This window comes from Lipotes vexillifer, unplaced genomic scaffold, assembly GCF_000442215.2.
Source record: "Lipotes vexillifer unplaced genomic scaffold, Lipotes_vexillifer_v1.1 scaffold537, whole genome shotgun sequence".
In the NCBI taxonomy this organism is placed as follows: domain Eukaryota; kingdom Metazoa; phylum Chordata; class Mammalia; order Artiodactyla; family Lipotidae; genus Lipotes; species Lipotes vexillifer.
This window is the reverse complement of record NW_006776635.1, coordinates 289,649-305,419: the sequence shown is the minus strand read 5'-3', so window position 1 is coordinate 305,419 and position 15,771 is coordinate 289,649. Positions and strand designations below refer to the sequence as shown.

The 15,771-nt window shown below is 35.8% G+C and overlaps 1 protein-coding gene across 2 annotated transcripts in view; it reads right to left on the bottom strand.

Moving 5' to 3' along the window:
• LAMA2 (laminin subunit alpha 2) overlaps positions 1 to 15,771 on the bottom strand; it is a 628,216-nt gene that overhangs the window by 346,344 nt on the left and 266,101 nt on the right. For both annotated transcript variants that reach the window (XM_007450523.1, XM_007450524.1), the window contains exon 5: positions 1,105 to 1,284. In XM_007450523.1, the coding sequence (XP_007450585.1) occupies positions 1,105 to 1,284 (180 nt within the window). The remainder of the gene's footprint in view (positions 1 to 1,104; positions 1,285 to 15,771) is intronic.

The window sequence follows — 15,771 nt, the reverse complement described above, 5'->3', positions numbered from 1 at the left end:
GGTTCAGCAATTTGGTAATTCGTGGCAACCATCTAACCTTATTAGGGTCATTCTAGAACAATGCTTTTTCTCACAATCTCAGTTTCTCCCTACAATCCTCTTTTCTCCTCTGCTGTTAGCATACATTTGTTCTATGGATTTACTGCTGAATTGACTCTCTTGGTAATAGTGTCTTGGCTGTGTAGCAGCATATAAAGGAGATGAGTAAACCAGTGAATATGGTGAGGCATGGATAGGAGAAAGAACAATTATCACTCATAGCAACTTGGGCTGATCGTCTATGTCATAATATCTCAAATTCCTGTTTAACACTGGAAAACAACACTTGGTAGCTCCTACTTTCAATGATCTGTTGAAAGGATGCTATAACCATTTTTTCCTGATATTCAATTCATAAAGGAAAATAAAATAGTATATATAATCACTTTTTTCCTATAGCAGCACTCTTTTGAACTAGCAGTGCCTTGTGATTCATTAATGAAGCATAAAACTAAATTATTTAATTAGACAAAATGGTCCACAGAACAGTGACATCCATATCACCTGGGAATTTATTAGAATTGCAGTTTCTCAGTTCTGCCCTAGACCTACTGAATCCGAATCTGCATTTCCACATCACCAGCTGATCTATGCACATTAAAGGTTATCAAGATGTCATGTGATGTGTGTGTGTGTGTCTGTGTGTGTGTGTGTGTGTGTGTGTGTGTACTGAGTCATGATATAAAATGTGTGCGTTACAACCAAAAATGTTTCAAAGCCCATTCCCTTCCTGTAGTAACCCCCCCCAAAGCCAATTATAATAGTAGTATGGATTACCCAAAGTGTCGAAAAACTAATTTAGGCCTCAAAATTAAGATAATGATCTAGGAATTACGATCTCCATTGTACCAAAGAGGATATTAAAGTTTAGAAATGTTAAAAAGTTTGATAAATGTTGCACATCTAATAAGTGGCAGAGCTTAGATTTAAACAAAGGAAGGTCTGTGGAATTTCAAAGTCTTTCACTCCTTCACTGAAAAATACCTTTTAAAACTATTTAACAGACAATTAAAACGATGGGTGCAATATCATTCACAAGTTCCAGTATGATTCATTGTAACTTACTCTTCGTGTGACAATGGGGTCAATTTCTCTTGGGTCTTTGTGAGCAAACATCATCAAATCAGCATTCAAGGTGCGGATCCTCTGAAATCTCAGGCGAATATAGCGGGCGGAGGTAAATTCTAGCAGTTCAGGAGACGGATCATCAGCACTTGGTCTCCCATTGATCAAAGAGATGTGAATCTACACAAGGTGGGAAATCATTTGACAATTAAAGTTACCAAAAATTAAATATCTGGTTTGAATTTTTCTTAGAAAAATAAAGTTAAGCCCCCTTTCTCCCAGTTAGTCGGCAGATACAGGTTCATATTTACTTACTGGAATGCAGTGAAGTAATTGAGAAATTTTATGAATGCTTTAGTACATATACATGCAATTTATTTGCTTATATTTCAGGTGTGTTGTATATACTGCAATTACCCATATTTCTCTGTTCCAAGGCAGTGCATCTACTTGACCTTCCTAGGATTTCTATAAATTCTTAAGTCAGTCATTCTTTTTCTGAGAATTATTGTGCCCTAACATTATTTAAGACTGTAGTATATAGTGGGAAACCAGAAAACTTGGTATAATAAAGTTACAAAATATCAGACAAAAGCAAGAAACCATCAGGAGCTTAATTTTTTTTATTCTGAACTTGAAAGTATCCAATAATATAGCCTTAAAATATGGAGAGCAAAAATGGACACATTACAAGAAAAACTATACAAATCTCCAAGCACAGTGAGAAATTTCAATAAGCTGGTTTTTGTTGTTGTTGTTGTTGTTTGTTTTTTAGTAACTGATAGATCAAGAAGGCAAAAAAGTTACCAAGGATATAACACATTCTATGAAAAATATACTCTATGAAAATATATTAAAACCTGGACAGGATGGTAATTTTTTTCAGGAAAATAATTTAGCACAATTGACACCAGAAGAAATCAAATCTAACCATGCCATTTTCCATGTAAAAAGTGGAGAAAAGGTCAAGGAATTGCCCTCCAAAGGTAATTTGGAAGCATGGGGCCATGTTCTAACAGGGATTTCATGAGAGCAGAGAATTCTAATGGGGAATAAACCATTTGATAAAATAAGAAGTACTTCTATCACAGATAAAATAATTATGTTTCTAATGCCTAAAGAACTCCTATAAATCAACAAGAAAAAATACCAACACAAAAACAGACAGAAGATGTAAGAGGACTATTCAAAGAAAGGGAAATATAAATGGCTATTAGACTTTTGATAAGATAGTGAACCTCACTCATAACAGAACCGTTAATTAAAACCACTCAAAAACCTTTTCCATTTTTTCAGGTTATCAGAATCCTAAAATATTGATAATACTCCCTGATGGCAAGACTAAAGAGGTACAGCAATCCTCACATACTTACAGGTGTGAGTGTAAAATGGCACAGGCCCTTATGAAGGTGAATTTAGCAATAACTATCAAAATTACAAATGCACAGAATTTTTTACTTAGAAATTCCACTTCTGGGGAATCACCCTCTCTCTATATATATATATATATATATATATATATATATATATATATATATATATATATATATATAACTAATTAACATGTAATTAATGAAATGTAAAACTATATTGAATTCCCACCACATTTTTTGGTAATAGCAGAAGACTGGAAACAATCTAATATCCATCAATGTGAGACTGGTTAAATAAATTATACATCTATACAGTGAATTATATGTACCTTACAAAAGAATAAGGAAACTCTCAATATAATGATAGGAAGAACCACTTTCACTTTTTTGTACTTTGTAAATGCATTATTACCTCTGCAATAAATCAAATGAGATTAAAATTGTTAAAGAAACTGAAATTGAGTGGTAAGTTTTGGACTGAACACACACACACACACACACACACACACACACACACACAGCATGTGTATGCACACACAGGAGGCTAAAAAGCAAAGGAAGCCATAAACAAGATGAAAAGGCAACCCTCAGAATGGGAGAAAATATTTGCAAACGAATCAACGGACAAAGGATGAATCTCCAAAATATACAAACAGCTTATGCAGCTCAATATTAAAAAATGGGTGGAAGACCTAAATAGACATTTCTCCAAAGAAGATATACAGATTGCCAACAAACACATGAAAGGATGCTCAACATCACTAATCATTAGAGAAAGGCAAATCAAAACTACAGTGAGGTATCACCTCATACCAGTCAGAATGGCCATCATCAAAAATTCTACAAACAATAAATGCTGGAGAGGGTGTGGAGAAAAGGGCACCCTCTTGCACTGTTGGTGGGAATGTAAATTGATACAGCCATTATGGAGAACAGTATGGAGGTTCTATAAAATGATAAAAATAGAACTACCACGTGACCCAGCAATCCCACTACTGGGCATATACCCTGAGAAAACCATAATTCAAAAAGAGCCATGTACCACAATGTTCACTGCAGCTCTATTTACAATAGCCAGGACATGGAAGCAACCTAAGTGTCCACTGACAGATAAATGGACAAAGAAGATGTGGCACATCTTTGGATGGAATATTACTCAGCCATAAAAAGAAATGAAATTGAGTTATTTGTAGTGAGGTGGATGGACCTATAGTCTGTCATACAGAGTGAAGTAAGTCAGAAAGAGAAAAACAAATACAGTATGGAACACATATATGGAATCTTAAAAAAAAAGGTTCTGAAAATCCTAGGGGTAGGACAGGGTTAAAGATGCAGACGTAAAGAATGGACTTGAGGACACGGGGAGGGGGAAGGGTAAGCTGGGTCGAAGTGCGAGAGTGGCATGGACATATATACACTACCAAATGTAAAATAGATAGCTAGTGGGAAGCAGCCACATAGCACAGGGAGATCAGCTCAGGGCTTTGTGACCACCTAGAGGGGTGGGATAGGAAGGGTGGGAGGGAGACATAAGAGGGAGGGAATATGGGGATATATGTATATGTATAGCTGATTCACTTTGTTATAAAGCAGAAACTAACACACCATTGTAAAGCAATTATCTTCCAATAAAGATGTTAAAAATAAAATAAGAAAAAGAAGAAAGGAGTCCTGTGCTGGGCTGGGAAATATTAAGGAACACAACAGTCTGTAAGTGCACTGGGAACTGTGACTTGAGGTCACCCACTGGAATTTTCATCCACTTTTGCAAGACAATATATCATTTGTGTTAATTACATTTTTTGACAGGAGAGGCAATATGTGTCTCCATTCCTAACATTCTGCATTTAGATAATTCCTGAGAGAATTTTGCAAACTGACTGCCAATAAACTACTGAGTCACTAGAGGAATAAATACAGCAAACTCTGAGATGAGAAACTAATTCTGATGCCACAAAGAATAGACTCAAAATGCTTCATGATAAGAATATGAAATGTCCCAGCTAATTGAACCTACCTTGGATACTTAGTAAAGAATAAATTCACTTAAATCAACTTTTGAGGATGATAAAATACAAGGTCTCCTAAAATAATAAATCTTCAAATACTGAATATCCTCCCCGTCTGATGTAGAAAATTTTAAGAGTAAGAAAGATCTTGTATATTCCACAGTTCTGGCATCTAACAGGTGAGCCAGAAATGTGTTTAAAATCAAGTTGTCTCTATTACTTAAGAAGGTATCCATTAAACGGTAAAGAATGAATAAATAGATGTATGAAGCAATTAAAATGAATTCCCCTTACAGATTAATTTTGGCATCCAAAAATCCACCAGTGTCCTTGAATTCATGCTAAATTTCTGTCTTATCAAGCTCTTACTTGACTGCTCCTAAAAATGTTATTTGAAGGGAGAAAATCAGACCATGTCTAGAATTAAGTTTTCCAAAAATTATTAAGGTTTATTTGGCGTTAATGCTATGGTGAACTGTATTTGTGCTATACATGGAATCAGTAAGTGCCTCATTTAAACATACAGGAACTTTAAAAAATGGTAAACATGTTCTCATTTACGTTAATAAACCATATGATAGCTAAAGAAAGGCTTCAGCAAAAGAATACTTCTCCTCACAGCTTTTGTATTTTCATCAAGCTACTCCGCCAAGAGATCTTGTGAGTATAGTTAGTCCCAAGCTGTTTCTGAGACAGAAAACCAGACAGCTGTTTGGCCATGTTTTGTGCAGCTTATTTCCATCATTTTTTTTTCCTTTTTAAAAAAACTCTCCTTCAAAATAAATCATAATATTGGATAAGATATTTCCACTGGAACCTCGCTGTGTAATTCCAACTCCACTGGATAGTTTAGCATACTTCCTGATTTCCTGTGGGGTAACAACTGGAGGGTGTCTATCTTCAAAAAGATGAAAAGTATCATTCCTCAAGACCACCACTGTCTTGCTGAGAGGCTGTGGGAAGTCTGTGGCAGTCTAGTGTCTTCTGAAATGACTTCCATTACAGACATGTTAGTGGATACATGTTCATGCTGTCAAAAGAATTTATTCCAACTGAAAAATCAGCCTGATTAACCACCGGTTTTTTAGATTTTAAAATTACACTCTTCTTTGAAATTAACTTTCACAGATAAATAAAGAGAAAAAAAAAACTCATGAGAGATCATCTCTTTTTACGACTAAACGACTAAATCAATATTATACTCTACTCATCCAAATAAATTATTTTTATTAGTGTAAGGGTACTATATAAATCATGTTTCCCTTGCAGATGGGTAAGATTTGAGGGCCTCTATGGCATTTTTACTTTGATAATCAGAATATAATTTAAAGACGTTTTATGCAGCAAATAATCAAAATTCTAGTATGGATAATGGCCCCTTATTATTATGATTTTCTATTTATATTACTACCACTGCTTTAGATGACTGGAAAAGCTATATTCCTAACAGCCTCCCCAGTGATAAAAGTTTACTGAGTGGATGGATGGGAGAATGAAGGCTACTTAAGGATCATTAATAAGGATAAGAAACGTTGAAATGAGTAGTGGAAGTGGATGGAGTTGACAACTTGACGAATATTTTAAAATTCCCTTTATCAATCTCTAAGTGTGTCAATGAAATTGGTATAACAATTTGAAAGTAAGGTGACACCAGAGGATAGAACAATAATTTTCATATGTATAGGATGAGATCAGCTATCTATAGGTGTGGTCAAAGACCATGTATGTAAATGAGTGGTTGAGACTTGTGGAACCTCTTAAATCTAATCATGATTAATGTGATATTAATTCAGAGAGGGAGAATAAGATCACAACGGTAACTTTGAAAAATGAACCTAATCACTTGCATTTTACCCAGCATGGGACAAAAAAGAAAGCATACGTTTGGAGAAAGGGGGTGATCTGTATGAAGCTAAGGAAAAGGTGACAGTGCAACAATTTGCCACTGTGTTTCTAGCACAGCACAAACAAAGGCTCTGACTCTGGCTCTGGGTGGTCAACAGGAGCCTCTAAATGATCAATTTTCAGTCTCTACCATACTTGATCTATTAACAGCATTTGAAACAATTGATTACTCCATTGATTTCCAGGAAACCACACTGTCTTTGTTTGCCTCCAGCTACCCATTCCCAATCTCCCTCTCTACTTACTACCTTCTCTCCTCCCTAACTTTCTAATATTGGAGTACCATGGTGCCCAGTCCTTGGCCTTGTCTTCTGTTCTATCCACACTCACTTAGCGATCCCACCAAAGCTCACAGATTTAAATACCATCTATACTGAAGCCTCCCACACTTATATCTCCAGGCTTGATCTCTCCTAAGGTCCAGATACAGAATCCAACTGCCTTCTTGATCCATTTATGCGACTAATAGGTACCTCAAACTTATATCTCAAACTGAGTTCCCTTTCTTCATCCCCAGTGTTCCCAGTCTCATTAAATAATTTTATCCTTTCTATTACCCAGGACCAACAACTTGGAGTCATGCTTGCCTGCTCTTGTTTTCCTTCTTCCTACATCCAACTTTTCTGCAAATCTTGTTGGCTTTACCTTCAAAATATATCCAGCATCCAAACACTTCTCACCACCTCTACTAAAACCATCTTGGTCCAAGAGCTTTCATCATCTTGCACGTGTGCACTGCAATAAGGATCTGAACAGGTCTTCCTGCTACAACTCTCACCTCCTTAGGGTCTATTTGCAACATAGCAGCTGTTTTTTTGTTTTTGTTTTTTAAGTTTTTAGTAAATGTTTCCATCAACTTATTCTCTGTATTCCTTAATAACAAAAATCATAACTTTAATATTAATAATTTAAAATATTATGGACCAAGCAAAGCCAACTCTCACTCATGCTGCAAGTTGGTCGGTGTTTTCTTTACTTCTGTTCGCCAGATGATCTTCAATAATTTCTGCCAAGAGACTCCTCTTCAATAGGTTACATGCAAGAGGTAAAAGCTGGCCATCAACTTTATGAAAATAGTGTAAACCATAGCAAAAGAGGTCCATTCCCATCTCAAACCCCATACCATAATCACATTCACCATTAGAAAACTATACAAAAGTCATTATTTCCTGAAGGTGAGTAAAAGCTTTTATTCTATCCTCATAATTTGGTGCCTCAAAAACTGGCTTGCAAATTTTGTCAAGGACAACATGTTTCAGGGAGCTCTCTAAATATTCCTTGAAAAATATAACTCTGGTCATGTCATGCTTTTCCTTAAGACCTCCCAATGCTTCTCTATTGCACTACCAATGAAAGCCAAAATGTTTACAATGAATTATGAGATCCTATACTATCTGCAATGTCACAGCCCCACTCCTACCCCTTAATACTGCCAAAGGAGAAAACAATAACTTTTTGGAGCTCTTTTCCTACTTTCTCCCTCAACCATGCTGCTCCAGCCAGGCTGCCATCTTTGTTTGGGCATGTGAGATATGATCTTACCTCAGGGCTTTTAAACTTGGGATCCCTTGCCTGGAATGTTATTCTCCCAGATATTACAATGCTCACTTTCTCATTTCTTTCAAATTTTGCTTAGACGAGGCCTTCTCAGTGAGTCCTTCCATGACTATCTAATTACAGTGCGAACTTCATCCTGGCACTCACAATTTCCTCTATTTGCTTCATTTTTCTCCACAGTACTTTTCTTCTAATATACCGTGAATATGACTTATTTGCTTTGTTGATTATTCCTCTCCACTCTCTAGAACATAAGTCCCAAGGGTTCAGGTATTTTTTATCTTTTTTGTTAACTGACATAATCCCCAGAAAACAGGATAATAGCTTAAAATAACTGAGTGCTAAGTAAAAATTTTTGAATAAAGAAACATATAAATTCTAAATATTTAGCATATTCACCTAGCTTCCTACCTGTAAAGCAATTTCATAGAATAATTAATCAGATTTTTCTGTTATTATGGTATTTCCACAGAATGAAATTCAAGTCAGTAATCCTTCATATCACTTTCTACCCATGCATTTTGGGTTAAGTTGAATTACAGAAAATTAGGCATTAACAGCTTTGATCCACAATTTCCTTATATCTAGGTCTCCTGCATTTGTTAATATTAGTTAAACATTAGTTAACTTTAAGTTTCATTTTGACAGGCTATTTTCAGCTGATAAGGACACAGAAATGTCATAAGACATTGTGTTTCAACTTAAGAACTATTCAACTTAATTTTAACCAGAGTAAAGTGGACCCTACCCATTGGTTAGTTCCTGCAATCATATTCTGACTATTTCATAATCCAACCAATAAATTGGATGTGCTATTAATCACACAAGAGTCCATGAAAACACAATAGAGTATATTTAAATTATAGAGTATATTCCTTAAACACCATGGGCATGCAATAACTATCGATAAAGTTAATTAACAATTATGGAGTACCTTGCTTCTACAAGAAAAGTTTTTACTAAATGTATTATCATCTTTATGGATTGTCATTAGTTTTATTATATGTAACTGAATAATTATTGAAAAATAACCTTTCTTACATTATCAGAAAAGTTTCACTGCAGCTTTTAAAACCTTTCCAAATCAATATTTTTAAAGTCTTAAAAATATGAAAATACATGAATATATGAAAATTAATTCATGGGTAATAAAAATACACTAGATAAATAATAAAACTCACCTAATATGTCATTTATAATACAAGGTAATAAAATATTTAAACATTTCAGACTAGATTTCCCTATCAAGAAATTTTAGGTTCTTAATGAGAAAATAGGGTATTATAAAATGAATCTTTTTCTAGTCCATTATTTCCAGTTATATCAGGCGCAGTTTATTGAAGTCCTCTTTTCATTTTCCTTTTCCTTACATTTGGTTATTTCCTCCAACTAATGACTGTTGTTTTATGATTATTTTTATTAATTCAAATACTGTTCATTTGGGGCTTCCCTGGTGGCGCAGTGGTTGAGAGTCCGCCTGCTGATGCAGGGAACACAGGTTTGTGTCCCAGTCTGGGAAGATCCCACATGCCGCGGAGCGGCTGGGCCCGTGAGCCATGGCTACTGAGCCTGCGCATCCGGAGCCTGTGCTCCGCAACGGGTGAGGCCACAGCAGTGAGAGGCCCGCATACCACAAAAAAAAATAAATAAATACTGTTTATTTGTACATACAGAAAATGAAATACTCTGAGGGCTTAAAACAGATGCGTACAAAGCTTTATCTCTAAACCACCTCTTCATGCTTTAATATTTCTCATTCATTCATTTAGTCAGTCAATCTCTCATTCATTCAAAAATATTTATTGGATGCTTACTACATTCCAGGTCACTGAATCATTTTCACTTTCCTTTCTGTGTCATGATCTACCTCATCTTTGGGCCTTGTGTCAAACATGTTTTATGTCTCCCTTACTGCTCCCATTAGCACAGATATACTTTATACCTTTCAGGTCTCAGCTAAGATGCCAATTCCTTCCTTCCATGAACACTTGCATGTCCTGACTAGGAGCTCTTCCTATGAATTCTCTGAGCTCCACTGTGATCACTGCCTATTTACTTGCTTGTATCTACTACTAGACTGTAAGCTCAATGAGAGTAGGAACTTTGTCTTATTTACAGTATAGTCTTAGTGATTAATATAGTGAGTAGCATATAGTAGATCCAATAATTACTTGTTGAATGAGTAAATCATTAACAGTGCCCAAATATTATAGACTGTGATAGAATTTCCAATGAATTAACTCTTTCTTCAAACATTCACAATTTTTGAACTGTGTATGTCATTTAAATTTTGATTTTGTATATATTTCACTTATATTTTTAATTGCATTTATTGGATGTACATCAAGAATTTTAGCATAAATTTTATTTGACATAATTCAATAAATCTCACTAGAGGTGTAATAATTCAAGTACTTAAAAAACATTACAGGTGGATTCCTGTAGCCCCAACATTTGGATAAATCATCCAAAAATTATTTAAGTCACTAATAGAGCCATGTTTGAATATAAAAATAATGCAATATACTTGTATATCCTTAGGTGCCTCAGTATTCCTACTTAACAGAACTGGAAAGATTTCCTTTTCATGCATAGTGTAGTGTACTGAATTATCTTGGAAGGTCCTTAATAAACATCACACTATCATCAGAAGTTTATAAGCCCAACCAAAACAACTACTATACTTCCATGGTTGATGACTACTGTGCTGCTGGAAAAGCAATATTTTAACATATAAAATGTCAAAGACTATGAATGACATTAACTTCCTTAACTAATCTATTCCAAGAATATAAGGAAATGTCAGCTTAATGAACTATTTAATAAATATGACTGTATCACTGACACCTGTACCCTGAGCTTAGTTTTAACAGGTCTTTCAGACTCCCATAATATATCTCCTTTCTGACACCTACTTGGCTCCAACTGCCCCTGAAACTTAGATTGCTTTCCTCCTGTTCTTTAGAATTACAATTCTTGAATTTGTTATTCCTGGATGAAAACTTTTCCTTCCATGAAATATTTACACAGATTCATCACTGTCAAAGCAATGGTCATTAATAAACTACAGTAGAATAAGAAAATCAGTTTTCTTCAATGAGTATCTGTCATCTTATGTTTTTATTTTTCTCCTCTCTTAGTGAAACTAGTTAAAATATTGTGCTCCAAAGGTTGTGTAGCTTCTCTCTTGGTCAAAGAAGAGAACCTCTCTCTCTCTCTCTCTCTGTCTCTAACTCTCTGTATCAGAGTTATTCAGAGTTATTTAATTTTTTGTACGAATACCAGATTTCATGTGGCAGTGCTTTTTAAATCCTATGGAATTAACATACAGAAAGGCTAAGTGGTTTGGAAAGATTAAAAATAGAAGTAAAGTCTTAGCTGCTTTAGGAGTTCCAATTTTCTCAAAGTTTCAAAATTGGTATGATCCTTCTTTCAAAAAGCTTCTGGTGGTGTTCTTGCTTTGTACAAGTCAAAGCAATCCAGCAAAGCATTTAATTCTAAGCCCTTTGATCTTAGATTAGTTTCATCTGAAACATGTCCAGATGAGTGACATATAATCCATCATAACTGAATAGAAGAGCCCACTGGTCATGATGTATGAAAGAAACAATGAAATTAAGTTCCTGAAAGTTTCAAAAAAAGGAAATAATTATTAAATGTAAATATCTTTTTTCCCTCAAAAAGGATGTTGACACATGACCTCATTTTACATCTCTCTAAAAATTTATAATTATTTTCAAATAATAATTTTTAAAAGTACTCCAAGTTGTGAATTTTTCATTTATCATTTGTGTTTTTCTTCCTCCCATTAAAGTATACAATATTTGCATGGATAAAAGAAGAGTTGTCAAAATAGGTTTTCTCAATCTCTTTTGGGAGGGTCTCATTTAAATTTTATCAAATGCAGGTGTCATTACTAAATCTTTGTGCTGTCCAGCTAAGACTATATAGGGATATAGATATCATCTGAAATTCACAGCAAGAAAAGAATCAAAGAGGAGTCGCTTCAGAGCAGACCATGAGGGAAAAATCACCAGAAGAAAAATTCTTTCAACTTTCCTCAAACATTTGCATTGCTCCAAATTTTGTTCTGGGTGTGTCTCAACCAAAGACAGATTAAGAGAATAAATCATTAGTTACCTATTCCAACCTCATAGCTATTTCAGAAATTTCTCTGCAATATACAGGAGCTTACTCATAAAAACAATAGTGATTATGATTCTGTACTTAATGGATACCAGACACTCTTGCATATAATCTGTGTGTACTAACTCAAAGAGTATTAAGTCACTTAATGCTTACAACAACCTCATGAAATTGGTGCAATTATTATCTCCTTTTTTAAGAAGAGAAAAGAGACATTGAAATTTTAACAAGGATGGCTAAGTTCATATAGCCAAGATGTGTTCTGATTCTAGTCTGACTTCTTTGGCTGAGTTCCTCAGCTCACCATTTCACTACCTCAAAGAATAGGGGTTTAGTAAGCATTTGTTGAATGAAAACTAGCTGGTCATCTAGGCTCTATTTGAAGACTTCTAGCAACAGTAAGCTCACCACTGGTGAGACCATCTTCTCCATACACACTCTCCATTATTTATTTGCCTTACTTCCATTCCAAACCTGTCTGTGACTGACACCAGTATTTTAACTTCATTTTCTCTCTATTATCTTGCTCTTGCTCCTCTGGAATTATCTAGCTTGTTCAATTTCCTCACCTCTTGGCTTTTCTTCATGAATCTGTGTCAGGTTTATCCCACTAGTTTTATCTGTTCTAGACTTCCTTGGGTAAACTGTTTACCATGCCCCAGGTCACCACTCAGGACCCACCCCCAGGTCAGATGGTGTCCAGGCCTCCTGCAAAGGGGCAAGAATGAAGTATATTAAAGCACAGAGGATCACTAAGCCAAGGGATAGCCGCAGACCTCATCAACATCTCCTGGCATTGATCCATATCAGTAGAGAACCTCCTGGTAAATGGAAGCAAAGCTCTACATTAATCAAAATCAGAACCAGAACCTGTCTAAAAATCGAAGGCTAAAGCACCAATCGTTCTGAAAAGAACCAACCCCTAAGGTCTTACTATCATAATAAATGAAATTAGTTATGACAGGTTTAGTACTTAGGCATTTTAGTAAGTGAAAACCACGTGCTGGTATGCAAAAAAATTAATTTAAACTTTATGGCAAATTCTACTAAGTAGGAAGTACTAAAATCTCCAGTTATAGAGAGAAGGGGAAAATAATGTGCTAATACCAAAATTAAATATCTGTGAAACTAACATGTTCTTCCTTGTTGTAGAGAGCTGTTAGAGACAGTTCCAAATAGAAAAAAAGCAACTGAGGGTACAATGACCTACATTAGTGGGATAGAACAATCAGTACACTTGAAAGACATTTAATAACAACACAAAGGAAAACTTAAGCAACATTTTCCTGTTTTGTTTTCAGTCCCTGTGTGGGAACACTTGTTTAAAATTAAAATAAAATCTTGGAGCAAGAGGTCTAAATACAGTGCCAGATCCTGTGTCATTCGATTGGAACAAAACCTAGACGTGTACTTGAAAAAGAAATGCGGTCTCTCGTTCTCATTCTCTGACTCAAGAGTTCCTCAGAGAGAAGGGTGTGTGTGTGTGTGTGTGTGTGTGTGTGTGTTGCAAGTATTTAAATGAAAGCTGTAAAAACACATTAATTTGATTTTTCTCATTTATATAGAATAGCGTTTGGGGATGGTCATTGGCAATCTCCACTAATTTAACATTCAGAAAGGTTCAACTTCAAACGACATGTCAGAGATTTTAAATGATCGAGACATACTAATATATACTTAGAGAGGGGTCTGAACATAGCACAAGGTCCTCAAGATTGAGCATGCCCTCTAGGCTCGGAGTATTTCCGATATCCCTGACCTAAGTGTGTGCCAGCTGACTGCCGCGTCCCCCACCCTCTGATATGTGTCCCCGGACTGCCCTCTTGCACCAATACAAGGACAGGCTCATTGTTTGAATGTTCCCTTCTTTTGCCACCTTTCTCTCTCTTTTTTTGCTTTCACATTATGAATTTTTTGGTGTCTTCTTCATATCTTTTATTCTCCACTCACCTCTTATGGTTTTCATTCTTGCCCTGCTTCATTTTATTTCATCTTTAGAGTGAAACTGTCCATCCACAGCTGATCAAGTTTCTATGCTTTCAAGTGAAAACATGTGTTCAATTACTTTAAATATGGCCTCTAGCCTAGCTTTGTAAGAAGAAACTGCAGGTTTTACCTCTTTAATCCTAAGATTTTTCATTGCACAGAGTAAAAACAATTAATAAAATAAGTTGGTGTTTTTGTGGAACAAAATTTTATACTTAGATAACTGAGGGCTTTTTATTTCAGTGGGCCTGTAAATCTGAATACCGATGAGTCTGTACGTAAGACTACAAAAATGTTTATACATATATGCTTTTCTAATTTGGGCTAATACCGTTTCTGGTGCTTTGTATGATAGTATGTGTGGATGTGTGTTGTGTGTGTTCAGATAATCACAGCTGAAGACCATACATGTTGAAGAAGACTGCCTGGGATCAAAGTCTGGCTCTGCCACTTACTACTTGTATGAATTTAGGCAATTGACTTAATATCTCTGTGCCTCAGTTTCCTCTGTAAAAGGCAAGTAATAATAATAATAATACCTACTTATTATGCTGCTGCTAGATTAAAAAAGATAATTCATGCAACCTGAATAGAAAATGCCTGGCATACAGGAAAAACTATTAAGTGTTCATTGTTGTTACTCTTGAAAGAGTAAGAAAACGAACACAAATAGTTGTATGTCTCTTTGCTAAGCAGAATATGCTGTGCTCTTTACCTACCAGCAACCTGGACAGCCTCAGAACAATGGAAGCAGTAGTGATAAAGTTCCCACCCACAATGGAGAGGTGAATCTGGAAATACTAGGAATGTTGAACTTCAACAGGAGATTATGTGTCAAGAAGAAAGAGCAGGACCTCTTCCTGCATTGTGCCTCCTTGCTCATATCCAATTTCACACAAGAATTAAGAGAAAGAATGATCAGAGGACTTTCTAGCTCAAACCCCCTCCAGCTCCATGCTGGGACTGTTGCTTTGGGGATGGCTTATATTCCCATCCCCTGACATGACAACCTTTGGGCCTGAGAACAGAGTAGGTGATCAAGTGCCGACACAAGGACTGCAGGAAGAGGAGGCTGTAGAATTACCAACATATGGGCAGTAGTTTGTGAGAAGAGAAAGATGAAAAGGAAAAGGATCTGTCACAGGAAGGGACTCTATAAATGTGAAGCCATACCTAAAATTTCGTTGGAGTCACCAGGTTTGCAACACAGCACTGTGATGTGCACAGATGACTAGATACCATTTGAAAAGATCAAGGTTTTAAGGAAGTCTTTCATTTAAGAGGTTAGGTGTTAATTTTACATGCTTTATTGAACAACAAGAACAAATATGATCCATGTCAACGGTAGCCTAAGTTCAGGTTCTTACCATTATTCTGTACAGAATTGGACGATAATCATTTATTTACTAGGTTTATAAGATGTTGGCTCCTTGCACCCCTGACATCTGTACAGCACCAACAGATCTCTAGTCCCTTCAAAGAAACAGAATGCACCAAGGGACCTCTCCTCCCACACAAACAGAAGATGAAGTTTTCTGTAGATTGACCGAGTACACAGTGTTCTTGTTCCTTTGCTGGACTCACACTAATAACTGACCACAGGAAGCTGCAGGGCCATGCCCTCAAAGAAGCTCAAATACAGCTCGTGTTGTGGTTAGCTGGTGGGTGTGGGGGGGTGCTGAAATTCAGGG